Raw genomic sequence first — 24,756 nt, 5'->3', positions numbered from 1 at the left:
TTTTGTTTGCCCTTAAACCTATCTGAGTCTTTGGTTTGCTGCATGTGACCATTGCAGTATGATACAGAAATACAAAGGACCAGCTGGCACTAGTGAGGACAGCAATTTCTCTCTCTGAAAACTGTGTCAGCACCAATGCTGTTATAATTAAAGAAATACCAATAGAGTTTAGATTAATTCACTTCTCAAATATTCTGTGTAAGTGTTGATGGACACACAGAGCTGAAGTAATTATTAGTCAACGTGATCATCATGTTGACTTAGTAAATATAATTACACTGGTAAAGACAGGAATTATCAGATGGTCAGGTGTGCTGTGATTAATATTTCATTTTGTTTACATGATTCCAGTGTAACTTATGAATGCCTAGATGCTGCAGTAGGACACTTTTCAAATAGCAGCTGCTGGAATTGTGTTTTACTCTTTTAATGGTTCTTAAGAGTATCAGAGGTCATGTAGGCTGACTAAAAAGTCATGGTGATGAGTACCATAAAATTGCCTAGAAAAAAATGGAATTAGTTATCCTTGGTTTTGGGGAGGTCTCACAGCTGTGTGATGAACCGTCCCCCTCCTCCTCATCCTCCCCTAGCAAGCACTGCTGGTTTCTTGTGACTTGGTGCTGAATCAGTGCTGTTGGATGTGTTGGAACTGCACAATGCCCATTCTGTAAGAAGAACTGGAACACAACCAGCCTGGTTGTGCCAACTTTTACCAGTTCACTGACTGGTCAGGTATGACTTTGGGGCCACCAACCACCAGGGACCACCAAAGAGACCCCCAGGACAGAAAAACACATGCGTAAAGGGTAGGAAAAATATGTTAATGATTTGAGAGAAATGATTACCATATGTATGTTTATTCTGGGAAAATCAATGAATATAGTATATAAACTTTTCTGTAGTTAGCATGCACAATATTTCAGAGGAAATATCCCCTTGTGCATATGTCTGAATAAAGAACGCCTGCTTCTTAATGCTACATTGGTGTTAAGGAGGTTTTTTATTTTTAACAGTTTTTGGTACCGTGAGCGCCCTTACTCTTAAGCTTATTGTGTGTATGCATGAGCGTCATAGTGGCAAGGAAGAAACTGAAAATTGTTGCTTACAGAGTATTTTTATAATTTTGATTATAAATGATGATCAATGACATGTTGTAACAGTGAAAATAGATCATCCTAATGTGACTGCATAGTTCAACCATGGACAGATGCTGATCGGTGAAGATGAGACTCTCCTGAATCTGTGTGTGCTGTGGCTAGGGTGGATGTGTCACAGAAAATCAGAAAAACTGGTGGTGGTAGATTTGCACCCCAACAGTTTCTATGCTAGGATATCTGAGAGCTGTCAGACTGAACTACCTCTGTAACACGGGATCACTGGACCAAACTGCAGGAAAAGTAACGCGGATTTTTAGCCAAGGTCTGTTTAAAAAGATTCATTTGCAATTAACAGCTTGTAAGTATTCATTTGTAGAATTTGGAATTGTGTTCTTTATATGATACGGAAATTGGCTAGAGAATATACTTACACAATTTGAAGTATCAGAAAGCAGGCATTCTTTATTACAGCACTGGATGCATTCAGAGGGTTTTTCCTCTAACTGAATGTGTGTTGTGAAACTTCACAACTTTATTCTATCATGTTAATACGTATTTATTACAGCATATTTCCTAGTGCATAAACATCGCTTTTCCTAGAACTGATTGGTATGCATCTGCCTTCAACTGGAAATCCTTTTATGGTCCTAGAGGGCCATCTAAAGGGATCTCAGGTGGTTGTACTCACTGAGTGCCCCCAATGTTACAGATGATCTTGCCTTGAACATCTCTTAGGACATGTACTCTTGTTCTTGTTAACAACTGTACCACAAAAACCACTATGTTCCTCATTATCTATTTCTCCACTGATTCCAGCTACATTTATCATCCTGTGTGTCTACTTCTACATTCTTTTATCTATTTTGCTAGTTAGTCTTTAAACTCTGTTTTGCAACTTCAAGGGAACTGAAAGTTTCTATCCTCCATGTTGTCTGTCAGTCAGGACAGTATTTGGCAGAGTTAAATATTCTGAATTGTATCTTGGCCCAGAAGGCAAAGAAGCCAAGAGGTGAAAGCTGCAACAGCCAAGATTAGTCTAGTTTAGTTCGATTATTTTTTTATTAACTATTTTTTATATTAATTATGTATTTTGTTGTGTTCCTTCTTTGTAATTGTCACTGAAAATCAGGAAATAAACTCTCCAACCAATTTGTTAGGTTAGAAAGTCGACATTGCTTTATTCAGCACTGAGGTACATGGGAGATTGCTCCACCAAACATGTACCCCAATTATCAAAACTTTTAACTATTTATACATTTTAGCGAACAAAGGAATTAGTGTTCATTGGCTACAAGCTATATAGTTGTCTTATTAATAAATATTCTGTCTTCTATTGTTTAATGATTTCTTGCTTCTCATTCTAATTAGTCCACATTTTCACTCTTTTTGTTATATTTTTCCCAGATAGGGAGAGTTACAATACAGTTGCTGAATTGTCTTTGTTAATTTTTTCGTTTTCTCTGGTATCTGCAAGATACCCTTGTGGTCTATAAATTCTGCATTCCTGGTGTCCACTTCTCAGAAGTGTATCTCTCTCCCAGGCTTTCTTAACTTCCTTCCCCAGGTCTGAGAGCATCGAAGCATGTCAAGCCCTAAACTTTAGTTTGTTTTTCTAACACATGAACATCACCCACAGTTTTCCCATCAGTGATTATCTGTTTCACAGGTTAAATCTTCCTTCTTGTTGATTAGGTCCCTACAATTTCCAACACTGCTGCATAAACTCCTTTTTAAAGAAATAGCACTTGTTTGGTACCGTCATGAAACATGTAGTTTTGTACTCTGCTGAAATAACTTTTTCTCCCCAAATAGTGACCCATGGGGATCTAGCAGGAGCTGTTTGTCTTTCCCTATGAGAATATATCTTCAGTGGTTTGTAAAGTTGAGTTCACACAAACTTGCATCCAACTGTATTTTAGGGTTCTCGGGAGTTACCTTCTTTTTCATCAGTGTGTCAGGATTTGGTTTAGTGTTTGTAATGCTGGGTGAGGGGGTAGCAGAGAGGTGTATGCTCTGGCATCCACAGCTGCTTGTCTGGAGAGTTGCAGAAAAGGGATAGATGTATCATTTTGGGAATACCTGCTTGCATGCCTCTGGTGAAGGGTAAAAACTATTGCTTATTAAGACTCTTCTCTAAGAAACACGTATTCTTTCAATCCGCACCCCAGTTTTCCATATGTATTCTTTATATGTTTATATGTTTAAATAATGTATTCTTTATATGTTTTCTTTCTTCATAAAGCTGAAGTATTGTTTTGCTTTTACTTTTTGTGTGTCAGACATGCAATTCTAGAGAGGGTATCTGTTACCTCTGGGTTTCTCAAGGTTGGCATGTCTGCCTCGTGTGAGTACAGGAGCAATGGAAAGTAACTGTGCCTTGTGTTTTTGTTCTCTCTTGTCCCAAGTATTGCAAGTGTTTTTGTTCTGAAAAGTAGAAGTCATCAAGAAACATGAGGAGTGACATACGTGTTGGTTTGGTGTGAGAGACTGGAATTTTAAAGGTTAATGATTCAAACAAGTGGAAGTTTGCAAAAGCAGCAGGTGCTTTGCTGAGGCCAGGTTTGTACTTCCTAACCAAAGGGAAGGAGAGATTTTGGGTATGTGGTGATTAAACCTCTGATCTGTATAAGAAGAGCCCAGGTGCAGAGGGAATGTACACCCACCACAGGAGGATGACTAAGACAAATCGACCTTTGTTTAGCTGACAAGATGGATTTTAATCCAGATGGGGGAGAAGGCTGGTAAGAACCATCGGAGACCGTCAAAGTGCCTCCAGACTCATTTCTGAGGCCTTCCACAATAGGATTGTGCATGACCAGCAGTGTTGCACCAGACACTGTAAATCTCCTCCCTTCAGGGGAGGCATTTGGGTGTTCCCACCTGAACTGAACTTAAGTAACCCATTGAACTCCATGTTTCACGAGCTTCCCCTACCCTTGATGGATCAGGACTACAACCATCACTTTGACCAACAGATATCTAAGCTGTAACAATCAAATCTTGTTGCTGGATCCATGGGTAGTGATATTTATCCTCTCCACTATCTACTCTTATCCTTTCTTCCCCTTTCTTTCTTTTCCTTATGTATTTTCTTGTATGGCATCTTTGTATTTCTATATTGTTATATTAATGTAGATAATAACCGAAACAGCTACATACCTATTTTCCATTGCAACTAAATTGTTCTAAAATAAACCTGCCATATACATACATAAATATATATGTATACTTATATATATATATATATATATGTACTGATCTTTCACTGTTCATTCACTCTAATCTGCCCCAGAGGGCCTATTAACATGAACCTCATTTACCCTGCCTTAAGGGGTGGATTGTAACATTTGGTCTTTAGTTTTTTCCTTCTAAAAGGAAAATTCAGGGATTTTTTAGCTCAGTATTGTGGTGGTCTTCACCTTAGGCGGTGTGCTGGTCCTAACTGGGATAATTAGTTTTCTTACTAGCTGGTAAAGGACCCTGTTTTGGATTTCTTCTGGAAACAGTGATGATAACTCAGGGATGTTTTCATTATCTCTGAGCAGTATTTGCACAGAGCCAAGACTTTTTCTACTTTTCACCCCACCAGTGAGGAGGCTGGGGGTGCGCAAGGAGTTTAGGAGGACACAGCCGGGACAGCTGACCGCAGGGCCATCACAGATGGCATGGTGTCATGCTCAGCATACAGAGCCGGGGGAAGAAGGGAGGGGCGGACATTCAGAGTGATGGCATTTGTTTTTCCAAGTCACCGTTAGATGGCATGGAGCCCTGGTGTCTTGGTTCAAGACAATTTTAAGAGGTAGACACTCTCATTAAATGAGTTACCTCTGCTTAGTTTCAACCCATCCCTTTCTACCAATAAAGAGAAAATGAATATGAGCAGAGATAAATGAAAAAACAACAGTTTACTAACAAGCAACAGACAAAAAAATAACAGCAAATAATCACCAGGTACAAAATTGCTAAATCTCACCAACTGCTGGGGAACAAAGGGGCACCCAAAATGGCAGAAATACGCCTTCCAAGATGGTGCCTGCCACAGGTGAGCACGTGTAGGGAGGCAAAGGGAAAATGGTATCTGACCCTCCCCCCAAGAAGGTGGCCTTCGCAGGCAGCTGTGTGGTCTGGGAGACAAAGGGGAAGGATGGTGGCAAACCATCCAGGAAAGGTGAGAGCTTACAGAGCAGTGCTAGTGGCAGGTAAGAATTGCTGGGGTGTGTGAGATCAGTGCTACTGCTCACTGAACATGCTGGACTCTGCCAGTGTTGGTGCTGACTGCCTCAGGTCCCTGCTCTGATGGCGGAGGGAGAACTGACTCTCCACACCGACAAGCAGTGCCTGAGCCTGGATCAGCTTAGGCTTTGTGTGGCTGACAGGTGTTGCAAAATTCACTCTGAAATGGTTTCTGATTGCTAAATGCAGTTTATCTGAGTTGCTACTGTTGCAAGCCCAGAAAAACTCAAGGGAAACAACCCCCTCATTAGCAGAACCTCAACCTTGAGCAAATGCTACCAGGCAAGAGAGCTCTTTACCCAAGCCAGAAACCACGAGGCCAGAGTGTGCTTTGCTTCAGTGCTCAGACTTAAAAGCCAGGGCAGCCCTCAGCCCTGTTTCTGGCCACGGCACCAGGCCTTAAAGTAGCAATTTTGGGCACAGATAGATATGGAATACAATAACATTTTGGGTTACCTACAACGCCTGGGGATGGCCAAACACCTGCCTGAGGAAGCAGCTGTTTGGGGCTAAGTTGTAGCTGGGGTTAGATCACAGGCAGGAATGTATTTGCAAGACTTTACATGGGCAAAGGCACATCTTGGCGAAGTTAAACCAAAGAATTATAGATAGTTATGACTAACTGATCTGGAAGTTTTAAGATTATTAGATAGTGGTACTCTGTTCAAAAGATGTTTTTGAAATTGGTGTTACTATGTAGCACGTGTTTGGAAAATAATTGCAGCAAGTAGTGCTTAGTCTTGTGAATTCCTAAACATAGTCAGTGTTTAGTCCTATATTCACCTGGGTGTGCAAGTGGATATCTTAGCCTTGACAATAAAGACTGTGTGCCTGATGAGAAGGTATATTTTCACCAGATCACATAGCTGGAATGCAGTCAAAGAGAAGGAACTGGTTTTAGATGGCTTGTGACCATAAAAAAATAAATGTGAGGAATGGGGTGTTCCCCAAATGACCACCAGAGACCCTCAAGAAACTCCAACTCTAATGTAAATGAATTCTGAGAAGGGATTTAAAGATGTAAAAGAATTCATGGGAATGTTTGGCAATATGTATGATTCCAGGGAAATGTGATGAATGTGTATTAATTGCATAGATATAAACTGGTATGTTAGATGGCTGGGGGTGTGTGGATACAAATATTGCTGCTAGCAAGAATTTTTCTTGCTTCTTTCCAGTCCCATGAGATACTTTTCTCTCTCAGGGAAGATATTTGTAGAGTTCTATAAACAATGAACACCTGCGACCTTGCAAAGCCTTGTTTATAGTATAGTAGAAAAATATTTTGACAATGAATGTTTTAGGATTTTAGCCAATCACCCCAAGGGATGGCTAATCCTTTGACCAATTAGACTATAAAGAAAAAAGTCTATAAAAGAGTTGTAAAATAATTAAGTAAATCAATCTTGCTGCATAATTCCTGCCTGTTGGATCTCTCTTCTCTTCCCTACCACTGCAGGACACTGTGATAGGGGTGTGCATGTTACAAGGAACAATCCCCCACCCAGTGCTGAAATAGATGCCCGCTTTCTAATTCTGCAATGACAGTGTTAAAGAGTTTTGTTTTTCCCAATGTTTTTGGTGACAATTTTTAAGGTGTTACACTTTTCTCAAGGCTTTGCATTGGGGATTTACATTGGACAGTGGTGTTGTCACACCCTTTCTAAGAGCTGAATCTTGGAAGAGCAGCCAGGTTCATTAGATCTACTGAACCATAGCCTACTCCTTCTAATAAAAACCACTGCCCCAGTGGTTAAAAAAGGATAGTGGAGAAAACTGATGCTTGAAAGGGAGAAACTGGCAAAATGTGGGGAAAGAAATTAAAATTAATTCTTTCATATATGAAGTACTAAGGCCTGAACAACAGGCCCTGACTGAGGCCTGAACAACATGTCCTAAGTGAAAGTTGACCTCTAGATGAACCTTATATATATAACTCAATGTTAAATATTGTCTTGGGGTGACTTTATGATGTGTATCCCCTATCGCTGCTTTACACCCAGAAATTAATTTTGTGCCTTTCTATGCCTTTAAATGGAGCCTGAGAGGGGGGAGAGAAAAAAACTGAGTATACTTCTTCAAAGCAGTTGTTTCAAGGACACAGAGATGGCTCTCTCTGTTCAGCTGCGGCGGCAGAGCGAGAGTGGAGAAGCACCCTGCTTGCTTCTTTTTCCAGCCAGTTTTTCGGTTTTCTTTCCCTCTGGAGAGTTGAACTTTGTTTTCCTGGGATTTCGATTTTTTCCCTTCTTCTTTTCTGGACTGTTTCAACATCAGAACACATCGGGAGGATTTTTTTCATCAAGGCCCCGGAGGAGGGCCCATCCCATCCCAGCTCCGAGGAGGAGGGGAGAGGCTACCTACAGAAGTGTACAGGGATTCCTTATGGAACAAGGGCATATGATACCCCTGGAAAGATTGGACAACCCAGGGTTGCTGAGGAAAAGCCCCTGAACTGGCCCCTGGCTGCAGGCAGGCCTGGAAAGCACCTGGCTGCAGGCAGCCCTGAGAGTCCTTGGCAAAGTTATACACTGGTCGGCTCCCCTGCTGATTAGAGGCTGTCTAGAGGGACTGGGCGTGCAAAAGTAGATATAAGCTTGTATAGTTAAACAGTAAAGGGAGAACGATGCTCAAGTCGTATCGGTGTACGTGTCGTTACTCTGGCCAGCTCTCCAGACTCGGTCCCTAACACAGAAGGACTCTGAAATTTTCCCAGGTTTTCTCTCCACAGTGAGAGGTTTTCTTATTTAGCATTATTGTCCTTTTCCTGTGTGTTTGTTAAATAAATAGTTTTTATCTCTTTCACTTTCCTCTGAGGAAAATTTATTTTTTCCTGAACCTGGTGGGGGAGGGCTGGTTGTAACCTGCCTTCTATCAGAGGATATTTTCCTCCAAATTTGTCCAAACTGGCACATATATATATTATTTCCCCCCCCACACTCATTAATGAAGTATTATTAGCAATATAATATATATATATCCGCTCATTGGTGAAACATGGATTTACCTTTCTGTATTTAGAAACTGGACAAGGCCCCATCTGGCCTTGTTTGGGGGTTTAGGATCAAACTCCCTTGGTTCCTCCTTGAGCCTTGGCCAGGCTTTAGGAGAAGCCCAATAGGAGAAGAATGAAACCAGATGTTTCCACATGAGAAATCATGGTTGTTTATTCAACAGTAGAAAAACAGGACCATGTCACAGTGAAGTCGGAAGCCTCGTTGCCTGCAGGTGGATGCACTACAGGGTTTCCCAGTTGCTGGGAGTGGTTCTCCAGTCCTTTGCTGTGACAGTGGCTTCCCCAGTTGTTGTGCATATCTGGATGAAGGGGTAAAGTATTGGGGTAACTGGTGGTATATCTTTCTTAATCACAATTGGCAGTCTTTTGTAGTAATAATTAGATGCATTGCTTAGCGTACGGTTTTGTAATTCTTTGCAGTTTGGCATTATAGTAAATTACACTTATTCCTTAAGTTGCTGTGTCTTTTGTGCTGACCCTGCCCACTGGCACAATAATATGTGCCTCACTGTCAAGTGGGTAGGAAAACGTATTCTTATGCTTCCACAGTGCAGCAAGGATGTCTCTTGAATCTGCACTGAACACTGATCTGTCATCATGCAGACTGCTTAAAGAATGGGTATCCAAAAATAGGAGACACTGTTATTTTGTACTTTGGAAAGACTCTTCCAAATGTTATTAGAAGACTTATGTGATGATAACCTAATTTGACCCAACTTTGTATCCAGATGTGATTCTGAGATACTGAGGCTGTGCCCCAGTTCTGTGGAACACTTCTCTGTTCCCTTGGACAAGCTCCCTGGCTTGATCCACTGTGTACCTATGGATCAGAAATCACCTTCCAGGGATGGGAGCAATTCTGCATGGGGAGACAGCTTGAACTGGCACTTCTCTGATGTGCTCGTGCATCCATAGCCTTCAAATGATTTCTGGAATTTCCTTGGTCTGTTTTCTGGACAAGGTAGCTTTGCAAATCAGAAAGTATCTTGCTGACTTTGGCGAGGGAAGACATGCAGACAATCAGTGTGATTGATAAAGCAAGCTTCGTTTATTGGTAATACAAGGCACTTATATAGTATGAGCATACATGCTTGTCAGTTCTTGATTGGTTTAAACTTATGAAAGCACACTCTTGTTTCTACATAATTGGGTTAGATAAAAGACTACATTGGCAAGCTTCTATTATTTATGTTTTAACTTGAGAAATCAAAGTTCTTCCTCCCCTCTCATGGTCAGTACATCTTATCAGCACAGCACTGTACCTCCTTAAAACTCCCTTTTGGTTCTCAGGCTTGCTTCTCACACAGGCATTTTCTCATGCAGGTATTTTCTCATGCAGGCCTTTGCTTGTACAGCTCTTTTATTGATCTGTACCCTACAGCTCTATCAATGATCCATGTCCCTGATCCTCTAACCATTCTTCAACAAAAGTAAGTTTACTCTTGTGTTTTATGTAGCATGATTTTTCACCTAGAATGGGGATATGCTTGTGCCACTGCTAGTTTGGGAGGTGTTGAACTGGTGCAGAACAACTGCATCAGATAGTGAGTAGAGCTATGGGACAAAGGGGAAATGTGTAGTTATCTTCTATTTAATCTTTAATATTGTGATTGTTAAGGTGTCATTTTACAGTCTAAAAGCTATCATGTTTAAAATCACTGTCAGCATCTCAACTCTAAAGGAGCTCCAAAGATGAGCTTGAGAACTCTATTGTGTATCAAAAGTCATGGCTCACTAAAGATTTATTTATGTTATGTCATAATATCCCTTTTCCCTCTGATATTCCACAAGCAATGCCTCTCTTCCTCTGAAGGATAACCCCATCAGCCTCTATCTCCCCATCAGCCCTGTCTCAGGTTGCTGAAGCCATCAACATAATATGACAATTGTTGTTCCTTTATATTAATTCTCAAAGTTGGCTCCTTTTTCGACCTGTTTGCCTCCTCCTCAGTGTAGCAGGTGCCAGTGTTCAGCGTCTTCATTACTGGAATCCTCAAACAGCTGCTGACTGTGCCACTCCCTGCCAGTTTATCCAGAATGCAGTTCATCCAGAATGCAATTTGCTGGCCTGTGCTTGAGAGCCAGAAGGCTACTAGATGTGTTTTGAGTTCGCAGTGTTGATAATTTGGGCTTTTGGGGTTTTTTCCTGTCCCATTCACTTTGTAGTCTGAAGTGCTCTAAGCCCTAGAAACAACACAGTGCCTTTTTTTTTCCAAAGTCAGCACATTATCACATGTAATGGGCTGCCCTGACTTGTCTACATATCTAATAGATACATGTCGCCTTTGAAAACTTGAGCCACATTATGCGGCCAGGTTCTACAGGAGCAGCAAGCTGTGAAGTGTCTTGTTTATCTGATCTGTCTTGTCTTTCGAGGTGATTTTTCTTGACTTGCATGTGGAGTTGTTACAGCTAAATTATCTACCAGTTCTCTCTTCCTCCAGGCATGTCAGGTTATTGCTCTAGATATGTGTAAACTCAACAAGTTGCAACACTCCAACAGAAAAATGTGCTCTTACAAGCTGCTAAAACTTCATTCTCATATATATCAGTCTTTTATAAACAATTCTAGCAGCAGAAGTATAAAGAAGCCTTGATTATTACTAATGTCTTAAGTAAGTTGGAAATCTCCTGAATGACCTACAGAAAGAAGGGGTTTTTTTGTGTTGCTGCTGAAATTTAGTTATTTTAGCACCTTAGTTGAGACTGCTTAGCTTTGAGTTAATCCTACAACTGAAAAATATGCAAGTAAGAATGTCACCTTGTGGTTACTGTTACTATAGTCTTTAAAGCTGTGATTTTGGGGCAGGGTGGTGATTGATTGTTTTGAGCTAGGCCATCATAATTATAGGGAAGGTTGTTCTAATACCTGCGTCATAATTACAATTTGCCATTTGTTTGTTAATGCCAGTTAAGTTTGTTAATGCCATTGCTGTGTTTATATAGATTGCTGGAATTGCAAACATGCTTATAAAGAAAAAATCAATGTAAATTCAGCTAATCAATTAACATGCATTTTTCTAGGCACAGAGGGCTTGTGGCCTGTCAGTGATTGAGGCACAGACCCAGACCAGCAGGGAATCTGAATCGTTTATTCAAAGGAGTGAGCTGGTTTTATACACTTTTCCAAGGCACAGTATTTCATTATGTGGTAGTTCTCACTACTAACGTGACCTATCCTGTGTTGCCACATCAGCAACACACTTTCTAAAGGTCTTTCTGTGGGAGGATCACTCGCTGTTCGCCCGTCCGGTCAGCTCCCGGCAGGCTCCTCTCTGTGGGGGTCTGCCACATGACATCTCCTCCTCCCAGGGTCTGGCGGAGACAAGCTTCTCTGTGCTGCCCTGTGCTCCTTTGTGCTGCCCTGTGCTCTTTTGTGCTGCCATGTGCCTCTGCAGGCAGATCCTACAGCCTGCAACTCAACTCCATCTTATTTCTCCCCATAATTCCCCCTTTTTTGTTTTATACAAACAAGAATCATGAAACAAAACATATTTAACATGAGAACATGTTTGGCCCACTGCCTGAACCAAATAAGCTCCATCACAAAAGCAGTATCTTTCTTATGAACAGGGGGATAGATGAAAATACTCAATAACTAGTCTTATGTATGAAGACAGTGATTAAACAGATAGAACTCTGAGAAACAACGTAAAGTTGTCTAAAACTTTTACCACCACCCAGTCTGCAATTGCTGGGAGGTCCTGTTTCACAGTGAAGACTTGGAGAGAGTCTTTCTTGGGCAAGACTTCCAAGTTTACCTCGAAAGAGGGTCCAGCTTTTATAAGATCAAATCAACAAGTCAAAGTGACTTGATTACACCTTTAGGGCAGAAACACCTGGGTCTGATGGTATAATCTCCAGTCAGCCAGGGCTAGGGCTTGGCCAGAGCCTCAAGCCTTGACTGAGAGGTTTCCCTGAAATACTTAAAAAATTGCCTAAAAACTTTATTAATATCAGTTAGGAGGAACATGACTTCAGAAGTTTATCTTTTCCACAAGCTGATTATGAAGCTGAAGTATCCAAGGCTGGTCAGACCACTCTTGCAGGTACCCATCTTGGACCAGAATCTGTGGCAACACAAGCACGTCCTTGCCCCCAGTTTATCAATGGAAAGGGGCCTTCCCATTTTCCACTTTCAAGATCCTAACAAGTACTTCAGCTTTTTCTAAGTGAGCCTGTGATCATTCTGAATGCGATTGAAAAATTAAGAACATATAAAACTTTTTGCAGTCTTTTGTGGGGGTATGCCCCATTTTTGCACCCCCCCCCCCCCCTTTTTTAACAATTTGAACTTGAGAGCACTATAGGTCCGTTCTGCATGTTCACTTTTATGGGCGGAAGCAAAAATATATGTGGAAGGGGTAGCAATCGTAACGAACATATTTCAACCAACCAAATTCAGGAAAATGTGTAACATAACATGCAGTTTCCTTACTATGAACAGTAAAATAATACATCTAATAGAACAACAAGTGTGCACTGAGTAAAAATAAGCAAGGTTGTTATCCTCAACTGCTTAAATACTTCACCATTTCACAGAATGTATACAAATCCAGGCCTTGGACATTACAATTATAATAATATTAACTCTCTAAGTGGTTTCAAAAGGTAACAAGCCCTGAGTCAGAAGCTGCTGCAGGATGAGAGGGTTGCCGTCTTTCATTCCAGTGGTAACCTTTTCCACATCAGGGAAGCAGCAACGTGGGAGCTGTTCTTCCAGTTTCTTCAAGTAGGAAAAGAGTACTTCGAAAAAACATATCAGTTAATTTCTGCTTGAAAATATAGCTTACAAATTATGATTATTACAGGAACATCCCTAACAAAAAGCAATTAGAACAATGCGGTTCTAATTGACAAGGTGGTGTGGTAAAAAAGCAATTTTTGAGATAGGGTCCAGGATTGTGGCAACATTTTGAGTAACAAAACCAGAAGAGTTCTATGGACCAGCTGCAGAAACGACATACCTAGCCCGCAGCCACCCCCGCACAAGCCAGTGCAAATGCTGAATGCTGCAGCCACCTTCCACCCCCGAGGAAGGGGCCGTCGGTCCACTCAGTCCTTTTCTCCAGCACAGTATCAGCTCCCGAGGGTCCGCAGGGAACGGGAGCCTGGCTGTAGCAGCACAGGTCGGGCGGCTGTGCGGGTCCCGCCAGCTCCTCTCCTCCCTTCCCATATAAAGAGAGCCGCGCTCACGCCACCAGATTCGCTGTGTTGCTGGCAGGGTGTTCACCAGCACTTCCCAGCTCTGCCATGTGCTGGCCGCTGCTTCCCAGCTCTGCCATGTGCTCGCTGGTGCAGCACAGCTCTGCCATGTGCTCACCACTGCTTCCCAGCTCTGCCATGTGCTCGCTGCCATGTGCTGGCCGGTGCTGCGCGCTCACCGGTGCCGCGCCCCCGTGGCCCTGCACGCTCTCCCCCCGCCGCGTCTGCCGCCGCCGCCGCTGCACTCTTGCAGAGGGCAGAGAGGGAACACGCTACCAGGAAGGGCCCCCCCAGCTCCAGTCACTCGCCGCGACCCAGCTCCAGCTGATGCTGCATGGCACGTGGCGGCGTGAGCTCTTCTACGGTACCGTCCGGTTCCCCTCCAGGGTCAAACGGGTCGGGGGATGAGGGGCCCCTTCTGGTTCTCCTCCCTCAGCCCCAACAGACTTACGGTTCACTGGCAGCACAGAAGGGGTCGGCACAGCTGCTGCGGTGGCACAAGCGTCTTTCTTTATCCGGTCTCTGGGTGCTGCAGGCACCATGAGCGCCTTACACACTGTCCTCCACGGACACAAAAGCTCCATCAGCGCTGCATCGCCTTGCGCAACTCGGTTCCACAACGCATCTGAAGCATCCCATGTCCGAGGATCAAAAATATTGGTCCTTTCTAAAGTTCAGTCACAGTCTTTTGCCCAGAACAAGAGTTTGTTCAAACCTGTAGACTCAACTTTCCTGCCATGTTTCTTTAAAATCCGTTCCAATGTCTCTGTGACATTCTGTTAGTGGGATACACCATCCCCCGTCGTTCCCCATGGCTCACCTACAACTTGCAGGGATCAATCGCTGGCCAGCTTCTCGGCTTCTTTCAGCAGCACTTCAAGTCCCACAGGGCTCACCAATGGACACGCAGTTAGGCGTATAATAAATTCCTCACACAGGGACACCATTTGTCGGTGATTGAGGCACAGACCCAGACCAGCAGGGAATCTGAATCATTTATTCAGAGGAATGAGCTGGTTTTATACACTTTTCCAAGGCACAGTATTTCATTATGTGGTAGTTCTCACTACTAACGTGACCTATCCTGTGTTGCCACATCAGCAACACACTTTCTAAAGGTCTTTCTGTGGGAGGATCACTCGCTGTTCGCCCGTCCGGTCAGCTCCCGGCAGGCTCCTCTCTGTGGGGGTCTGCCACATGACATCTCCTCCTCCCAGGGTCCTGCCGTGTGCTCCTTTGTGCTGCCACGTGCCTCTGCAGGCAGATCCTACAGCCTGCAACTCAACTCCATCTTATTTCTCCCCATAGTGGCCTGATCATGCTACAGCATTTTAACTTTTGAATGTTTAGCTCCAGCTTTGGATGAAACAGCAGGAAGCATGAAAGAATAGAAGAGCAAGCACTTTCTCCTGTTAGTTTACCTATTTATTTGGTTGCTTGTGTGTTGTGAGCTGTGTTCTATGGGATTTTGAATTTATTTTTTTCTTTGCTTGCATAAGAGAGGTTTTCATTTTCTTGCACTGTTGTATGTATCTGAAAAGGTTTTTTCCTTTCGTCTTACAGGAGGAAAATGGCTCAAACTACTGCACCAGCAACATCCATCCATGATGAGGAATCCTTGGAAAGCAGAATGGTGGTTACGTTCCTCATATCAGGACTTGAGTCAGTGGTTAGTAGAGAAGTTAAGCTTCTGTGTCATAAATCTGTCTTGGTATTTGCAGGATTACTCCAGTATATTGCTTCCCACTGGGCAGCAGGGAAGGTGGATTGTTGTATCTTTACCATATTGTGTGTTGTCCGACCAGCTGTAACTCTATCTTTGCTTGGGATAATTCATGCTAACAGTAATCTTGTTTCTTGTGGTGTGGTTGTTTTAAAAATTATTTTGTCAAATAAAAAAATGAGAAATATTTGTTGATTGCTTAGGTACAGCATGGTTGAACGGCAAGAGTGTATTCTGGTCTTTGTCATATGAAATGTAGAGTGAATAAATCATTTTGAGGCTAATGCCTTGTCCTTAGCTGCTGTACCAACGCAACAAAACTTGTTCAGAAAATACTTCTTTTTGTTGGCATATCACCTGTTTTGTAGAAGTTATTTAATTGTGTGGTGGGGTTTATGGTTGGCTGGGGCTGTGAGTAGAAATGACTGTCCTGTTTCCTTGAAGTTGGGGCACTGTCAAAATTTGGTTCTTTAAAATTGGAGTTTTTTAATGATAAGCAAGAACAAACATTTTCTTTTTAGCAATGAGACTTTGAGTGGAACAGTTACAAGACAATAGATTGCAAGTCTTTTATTCCATTGGATATATTTGGTTCTTAAAGGCTTTGTGTCATTTTTTCTTTGTTGAAAGTTGGAGTAAGACAGTATGATTAACATGGAAGTGATAATTTAACATGGATTAATGTCATAAATCATTTTAATTAAAACCAATGCATCTCTGAGTCTATACAAAGCCTTAATTTTGCTAATGCATCTACAATGCTTTTAATATTTCTGATGAAGCTTTCCAGATGTGTAAATTGTGCTTTGCTGCTGGCTGATGTTGTGTTGCTCACAGTACCTTCTGAAGGGTGGACGTTGGCAGCAGTATAGTAGTTGTTTTATATGATATCACATACATTTTTAATAACTGTATCTTAACTATGCTAATAAAAGCCTTTTCTTTTTCTTTTTATAGTGTAAAGAACTTGCCAAGTCCAAGGCAGAAATTGCCTGTATTGGTGTATATGAAAGAACTGTTTTTGTAGTTGGAACTGAGAGAGGAAAAGCCTTTGTCAACTCTAGGGAAGATATTAAGAAGGATTTTAATGAATACTGTAAGTTTTGATGTTTTATTTTTGTATGTCACAAGCTGCATAATGTGTGTATATATATATGTATAGTAATATGTATAATAACACTAATAACTTTGGGGAGCAAAATTCTGTCTATCATTGCTGCATGCTATAATTATGTTTGCTATGGCAAATTGAGCTGTTTAGGAACATAAAAGTGAGCAGTAACAGTGGTCTTGTTTGGAATGTTATTTGTACAATGGCTGGAAATGTTCATTTTTTCTTAGATAATGTGACAGACTAGTACAGTAAGAAGTATTAGACTGTCCACCCTTATAATACATCCTGCATTTCCTAGTGTGTGCTAATTTTTCTTTGTATCCCCTCCTCCAAACTTTTTTTCCACTCTGGAAGACTGAGGAGAACACTGAACAGGTAGAGGAGTACTTCTGTCAGCTCAGGTGGTCCTGGTTCTTCAAATCACTTCATGCCTTACTAAAGCAGATGCACAGTTTTGACAAAATAGTATTTTTTCATGTAGCTTTTTAATATCATTTTTATTTAGTACACGGAAGTATGCATCTGTACCGTAATGACTTAAAATTACATCTGCATTACTTTTGTACTCCTTTAAGTACACACATCTAGGGTGTGCTTTTTGTTTAATTTCATTTTTACAGTAAAACAGTGTAACTTTTGTGTTCATAAAACTTGATTCATTGAGTACAGGACAGTACTTCTAGGGATAGGTTTCAAAGATTTGATGACTATTTGGGGGAGCATTGATGTGCTCATTTAGGGAAGTGGTGGTGGTGGACAGTGCCTAATGAATAACAAAATGTACATTTATTTGCCTAGGGAAAGAGAGAAGATGAAGGTCAAGGGCGGGGTATTGTACTAGTTTGAAAGCAAACTAGTGGGAGGCATCAAGTCAGAATAACAATTTAATAGGGAAATAAAAGAAAAAAAAATAAAGGCAGACAACACTGGGATAAACTGACAGAGTCAGGATACAACCTGGCACCCTGTTAGTCAGGGTGGTGGTGCCAGTCCGATAAAATGGTGGCTGCAGTCCTCCTGAAGTGATGGATGTGGTTCTGTCAAAGCAGTGATCCTGTAAAAAGGGCCTGCTCTTCTTCAGAAGGTGGCTATGTAGCTCCTGTCCTCTGGGAATCTAGTGGAAAGGTTCTCAGGTGTTCAGAATCTCAGATTATAGCCAGGATGGAATGCTTGGTTCCTCCCTCTGGGTGGAGCATCTCATAATGGGATGATGAGTCATGTGGCAGGGCATTGCTGGGCTCATTAACAAAAGATAGTCTGGAGGCAGGAAGCAAGGAAGCTGCCCCACCTGATTTCAACAGCTCATGAGGATGGTAATAGAATACACTGCAACCCAAGACGGGTATGATAGAAGAATCAGTCTGAGGAGGAGTTTAAAAACAACTGTCAAGTTGTTGTCAAGTTAAATACTGCTTGGAAAGCAACTATGTTTTGTCTGTAACAGAAAGACTTACTCACAAAAATGCTTTTGCTGCTAGGTAAAATTCTCTTGGAGGCTCTGTCTCAAGGTCGGTTGTTTGTGGTAGGGCTCTAGGTTTTTTTGTCACTGTCCTACTGGTATGGACAGTGACTTTCTGTGCACATACTTACTCAAATGAAAGTCACCGTGATGTTGGGTTGTAACGGATCACTGATATCAAAATGTAGAATTGCAACCTGATTGAGGAGTCAAGTATAAGATGAATCCTTTTCTTTTTCTTTTTTTTTTTTCGCATTTTTTTACAGGAACAATCTTCTAATACTGCTCTTTGTGAGAACTGCTATCTGAGTACTGGGGCAGGAGTTCAGTTTTGCACCTGATTTCTTTTTTTGTTCTGTTTTTGTTGCCTAAAGGCCTTCCCTGACATCCTAGGTACTATGTTTTATTACCAGTACAGTGCTATCATGGGCCCTGATATAACAGGGCCTTTGTGTACTGGACACATCTATTAGTAAGGAGTTTGAAATTATGGAGATTTGCTGTTTGATCTCCTGGCTAGATCTCTCTTTCAGATTTTGTACTGTGGGAAGCACTGGCTTCTCATCCATGCTTGTGTTTGGCTGTATGAGATGTGGTTTCTATAGATGCATGCCTGTGTTTAAGTCCTACATTAGTTTTGATAATCCTCAGCTTTTGCTTTATTCCAGTTACAAGATACTCGTTCTTGGGCTGTGTTTTTGTACTGTCAGGCTGATAAGATTAAACAATATTAACTTTGAAAACAGTGTTTTCATTATGATTCTTGCTGAACATTATGCTGTAGATCTGTGTGAACAAGGTCAACTAATGTCAGTCATTGCTTTCATGGTTTCACAAAGTGCACATCTCCCATGCTTTCAGGGGAATCTTGATGCTGGAAGTAGTTTTCTTCTGTCCTGACAAAGATGTTGATAATTCCAAAAAACATTACTTCAGAACAACAATTTTTAGAAATAATAGCATTACATATTCCTGGTGATGCTGATTCCATCACTGCCTTTGACAGCTTTGAAGTCTTGATGAAATTTATAGTATAATATCTTTTGGTCTAAAATGTAGAGCTGTGGAGGCAACAGTTCCTTTCCTCTTGAACCGTGTTTCTTCAGTTCAGTATGAAAGTGAGCAATAGGCAGTGGTAGTTGAGATTTTAGTAGGTGTTTCATAAGAATCCAGGAAGGACACAGTTCTTTGTATTTTTAACGAGTTGAGTCCTTCTTGTTACTTTAGGACTAATAAAAGCTTCTAAGAGATTCTTACGTTGCTGTTAGAATGAAACCTTAAAAAATTTATCTGTGATGTCAGTCTCTGGAGCACATGGTACTGACAATATTGAGAATACCCTCTTCACTTGTGGGTATCTTCATTTTTCTTTAAATATGGAAACAGAAGTTTAGTTACTAAGCACACCTCTGCTTATGTCTGACTGTGCAAGCCAGCACATATCTCCAGTCTTTATTTCCACATTTTTCACAGCTCCTCACAGCTCCCAACTCCTAATTTGAGTAGCGTATGAAAAGTTTTCAGAATTTGTGGGGCTCAGGCTTCAAACCTGCAGCTTTTTTTTTTTTTAAATTAGTGAGTATAAATTAGTGGGCTAAACTGATGAAATGTATATATGAGGTTTATGAAGGAAATAGCATGTACACTTTTAAGCAGTACAGAACTGATAAAAGTAATAGTAGTTCAGTGAAGCAGCACTGGAGTTTGGTTTCCTGTGGCTTTCATTCATGATGACTTTCACTCACATGGATTCCCTAACGCCTTGCCACAGGGCAAGGAGGAGCCTTGCTCATATCTGGTTTGCCTTGTTACCTTAAAAAAATGTGTTAGGAGTTAATTATAACAATGCTTTAAAAATCTTAGTATGGGTTGTGTAATAAGTGTTGAAAAGCCACTCAACAGGCATTAATTATTTAAAACTGAGTCGGATAATGTATTCTTCTGAGCTCTGCTTAATGAAGATGGCTGTGAGCCATATGTTGCGGTGAAATGGACTGGTTCAATCAGTTTAGAACTAAATGTGCTTGTATGCAGAACACGTGATTTGGGTAACCTGCAGTGTCTGATATTCTAGGCCTGTGTAAGGAATTGTGTGTTGAAAGAGCATGTACTTGGAGCACCTGCTCATATTGAGCACATGGACAGGTGTAGATACTTGTGCGCTGTAAGCAATCAAGATCATACACATCTTGCTCTAACAGTACCTCTTTGTTTTAGTTGCTGTCCCCTGCTAAAGTGTATTGTGTGGTCCTCAGTTCCTCTTGCATGGCCTTGGCAAGATGAAGTGCCTCTGTCATCTGTGGATTGCTGTGGAGTTGTGGGTTATCAGCTGTCCTGAGAAGGTGACTTAGTCCTGGGGTATCTGAAGAACGCTGTTCCCTTCATGTGTTCATCTTTGTCATCGTGGCAGTTTCCCTTGGGCTCTGTGGAATTCATTCTCATTTGAACGTGAGCTGGAGATAGTTTATAAAACAACCAAAGAAACCCCAAAACCCAGAGGAAGCCTTATTTTCCCCTGATTGTATTTGCCTGTTAGAAGGGAACTTTCAGAAGAGCTTCCTGACTCAGAAGCACCTTTTTGGTCACCTGTTCAGGACTTTGAAAGATATTTACCCAGAATTATGTGTTCCATCCCATCTGCCAGGGAGACAATTCTTCTCCAAGAATCCTGGTTGCTTCTGCTAGCATTTCCACTGGTACTGGCTGCTACACCATTAATATGTAGGTTGCAGGGAAACTTAATCATTCTGGCTCTGCAACTTTTGGCCAGCTCTCCCAGTCATGCCTCTCTTTTCTTCGGTGGTGCCAAAACTTTGAGCTCACTTGCCTGAGATGAGGCCATCTTTTGTACCTGTAGGTGGTTCATCTTGGTTGATAGGTCATTTATTTTTGGAGTCTTCATTTTTCTTCTGATGGCCTTGAGTTTCCACACTGATCTTAACAATGCATCTGGTATGGGCCAGAGTTTGACTTCAAGTCCTGCTAGAGACTTTGGGCCAGGGTCTTTCACTCTTCTTGCCTGTACCTCCATGTCCATCCAGCCACAGGTTGCGAGAACTTCTTGTAGCTTCAGGCATGCTCAGAATCTGAGTGTTTTTAATGAACACAGCCATTCCTCCTGCTCAGGATGAATGAATGGAATGCAATTCTCCACAGACTTTATGGGAAAGATTGCTCAGCTTTGGCTCCTCAGTATGTTTCTTTGGTATGTGAATTACTGTTTCCTTTTGGATCTACTCCATCATCTGCAGGCGAGTAAAATGGTTCTTCCCATAAACTAGGCTACTGTGGACCTGCTTGAAGATCTGCAGCTAGGCTTCTGTCTCATTGAATCCTTCTGGCCTTTGAGAAAATAGAACTATCAGGTTTTCTGGGGAATTCTTATTCTGATATTGTGCTCCTTTATGTCTTTATAAGCAATGTAATGCTTCAGCAGTTTAAAGTGGGATGGAAAAAGCAAACAAAACCAGAACCTTGAAAGACTAGATCTTACTGGCTTAAAAAACAAAACACACTTAAAACCACCATGTCTCTAACAGGATTGGCAACTACTTGAGAGTCTCACTGCTTGTGAGACTACTTTGGCCTGTTGTAATTTTCAAATGAATACCTGAAATTGGCATTTTTGTCTTGTAGTATCTTGTCCCTATATTCTAGAGAGATCTAAGTGTCTCTGACTGAAGTTACACCATGTCTAGTGTCTTGCTATGTGAATGCTGGCTTCCTACTCCATAGCTGTAGTTATAGCTTTGCAGTAATTGTCCTCACTTCAGGTTTTGATTCCAAAGAAGCTGCTGTTCACTGTGCATGATCTCTCTGGAGAATGAACTTTTTAGCTTAATATCCAAGAAGGTTTCAAATGCACAAAAAGACTGAGTAGAGCAGTTCTTTAGTATATAAGGATATACAAATAGGATTTTGAGTAGTCAGTCTCTACATCACACCTCCACTGGAGACCATGAAGTCTACTTCATCCCAGCTGTTCATCCCCACAGGCTGGTCCTAATTGATGAGATGTGCCTGTACTCCAAGTTGCCTGACTAATACGTTTTTTCCAAAGTAGAAGTATTTTGTGAAATAAAATAGTCAATACTTCTTTTGTGATTGAGGTTTAAAAAATTGTTAATATTCTCTGTTGTATGATACTGGGTGCAATTAGTTCTAATACTGGCAGTAATAAAAGCAATGCTAGCAACAGGGCCAGATGTACAAAACAACTTAGGTACCTAAAAATCTAGAACAGGGCTTCTGAAAGTCAGTGTGACATCTAGTTATAGGCATCTAAATAGCTCATAAATCAGTATTTTTGTTTGTAACTGTGTTTTCTTTGTAGGTGGTAGTATCTAAAACACAGGTACAGAAATACATGACTTCAGTATTTTCTAACCAAAGCTCAGTGAAGTGTATAACCTATTGGTATAAATATAAATTTTCCCACGATGAAGCTCTAATTGGCATGTCCTGCTGGCTTCTTTCATTTTTCTAATGCATGAAGCTATTTACGTTTTGATCCTGCCTGTGTATCATGTATGTACATTCACCATAAGCAATGCTGAACAGACTGTGGTACTGCAGACCAGAGAGCATCATGCACAGATCTGGGGTTTAGAATCTGGTAGGTAGGAGTCAAGCTACAGTAGCATGAACCTTTATATTAATTCAGTAGCTCTATGTTAACTTTAAACTAGTGATGAAAAATGTATTTGAAATCTGTTCAGATAGCCCCCAACACTGCAGCTTGCTAGTTAGTGTGAGTACTGTTCTGCTAGTCTGGATGTAGTCTTTCTATCATACTTTATTTGGATGCTGCAGTAATGATGTCAATAAAGTATTAATATATTTGATTTGCTTCTTCCTTACTGTTATGATTACCTCTGATTATGCACTGTCTGTCTTGTCATGCCTGTAGTAATATAGAAACTGTATCTAAATGGTGTGTTTAGCTTTTCAGCTCTAAAGCAGGATGTCTCAGGTTTGAAACTGAGCAGAGACTGAATCCCCTGACCTATATGGAAGCAGCCTAATACCTTTTCAAGTATTACTCTAATAACAGAGGTTGTTAGTGGGTCTAACGGCCATTGATTGTGTTTGTTCACATTATGTCTAAAGGACAGTGTTCATCATTGTCTTTGTCTCAGATTATGTGCTATGGTATTATAGTGAAAATACCATTCTGGAGCTAGCTGACATCTTTTTATATTGCTCAGAGCCTAATCCCTTGATACTAATGAAGCTAGTTTAAAGATACCAGGTTTTTTTGAAGATCATGTGCCAGTGTGGAAACTGATTTCCCACAGTCATTGTCTCTGGCCTTGAAGTATTCTGTGGCCAGCAGAGATTTCTGTGGTGTTTATGCTCCTGAAGCTACAGGATATTTTGGAAGATAAAGGAATCATTGAATTGTAGATATAAATAGTAAATCAAAGAAAAATAATAAGAGCCAGGCAGAGGATTAATGCTGACAAAACACTGGTGGACTTGCATGTATGTATGATGTCACTGATCTGCTACCTATTTAATGCAAATGGGGACTGTATCTGTGATTCTTGCTTTAGCTTTTAAAACAACGTCTGCTGAGTATTTATTTTGAGTATCTGCCGGAACAGGCTCTTCCCAGTCACTGTTAATAGGAACTTAACTCAGCTGTGGCTCTCAGTTTTGTTCCTGAGTTTTCACTTCCCTTTTGGCAACGGATAACTTGGAATAACTTATGCTTCTCCCAGTGGCCAGACCAGCAGAGACAGGTGGCTGCTCCTGGCCACTCTGACTGTGGCTTGCCACCATTGCCCAGACTTACTGTACTGGCAGACATGAGGTATTTATTCCTGCCATGTCTGTCACTTGGGAGTTAAGACCAGGCATCTCTTCTGGTGGAAGGGATCATGTGATTGTTCTCTTGTCCTTTTAACATTACCTGAGCGAGGTTGCATCCTGCCTGTTTAGTGATGTGTTAATGCTAACCTGCCTGTCTCTGTTTGGGGTCAATTAGGGAACGGTTTCCTAATCTTTTTTTCTAGGGAGAGGTGTGCGCAAGGTATATAAGGATATCTTTGTTTGTTCAATAAAATAATCCTCAATGATCTCAAAGGTCTTTTCCAAACTAGTTAATTCTGTGATTCTGTGGAAAAAACATGAAGCTTCAGGTGTTCTTACTGGAAAGCAGGGACACTTTTCTACAGACATTGTGTCTGCCACCAACACTTTAGGATTGTGTTTTCTCCATGTTATTTACATTGTACTCTGTTTGTTGGAAGCAGTAGTTCATACTTGGCATCTGTTTCTGTCCCACCCCTAGCTTTTGGGGAGAATTTTTCTGTTGCAGTTTGTAACTGCTTGATAAATTAGCTGAACTGTATTAACCTAAACCTTTTTGGATTTTCAGTCACTTTCTGTTTTGTATTTGCAGAAAAGCTGCTATGAGTTAAATCACCTACACTTAAAGATGTGACCAGTTTATTCCTAATAAATCACGTACTTAGAAATTAGTTTAAAGATAACATTCCTAGCACTCACCAAGCAGTTGCAAGTAATAAAAGTAAAATCTGAAGCAATCATCCCTGTCTTTCTTACTGTAAGACCTGGGGGGTTTTTTGCCATTGTTGTCTCCATTTGAGCTCACTTAAATGGTTCAGCTTGCAATCCCCTTTTCCCTAACATTTTGCAATGCAAATAAGGTAGTTTCTGTGGTACATATTTTTCATATATCATGTGTTCCTTATGTGAACTCATTCTCCTCCTCCTCCTGCTCCTCCTGCTCCTCCTAGATCTTTGTGATGTCTAGGTGTTTGTGAAAGACATGGAAATAATTTTCCTATCATTTAGCTTTACCTTGTGACCTGCTATACTCTCCCTTTTCTACCAGTTTCCCTTCTTTTTTCCCCAACTTCCTGGATTGATAAAAGGGTTTTACCT

The 24,756-nt window shown here is 41.2% G+C and overlaps 1 protein-coding gene across 8 annotated transcripts in view; it reads left to right on the top strand.

Annotated features, from left to right (window-relative positions):
- Positions 1 to 24,756, top strand: part of GTF2I (general transcription factor IIi) — a 101,477-nt gene that overhangs the window by 4,583 nt on the left and 72,138 nt on the right. For 6 of the 8 annotated variants that reach the window (XM_039562704.1, XM_039562700.1, XM_039562705.1 and 3 more), the window contains exons 2-4: positions 9,683 to 9,773; positions 15,112 to 15,217; positions 16,229 to 16,367. In XM_039562704.1, coding sequence (XP_039418638.1) covers positions 9,733 to 9,773; positions 15,112 to 15,217; positions 16,229 to 16,367 — 286 coding nt within the window. In that variant the 5' untranslated portion in view covers positions 9,683 to 9,732. Of the gene's footprint in view, positions 1 to 9,682; positions 9,774 to 14,811; positions 14,960 to 15,111; positions 15,218 to 16,228; positions 16,368 to 24,756 lie in introns of those variants that run through there. The other 2 variants (XM_039562703.1, XM_039562702.1) reach the window with 2 other exon arrangements.

This window comes from Corvus cornix, chromosome 19 (assembly GCF_000738735.6).
Source record: "Corvus cornix cornix isolate S_Up_H32 chromosome 19, ASM73873v5, whole genome shotgun sequence".
Classification (NCBI taxonomy): Eukaryota; Metazoa; Chordata; class Aves; order Passeriformes; family Corvidae; genus Corvus; species Corvus cornix.
The sequence above is the reverse complement of the archived record's forward strand: the minus strand, read 5'-3'. Positions and strand labels throughout refer to the sequence as shown.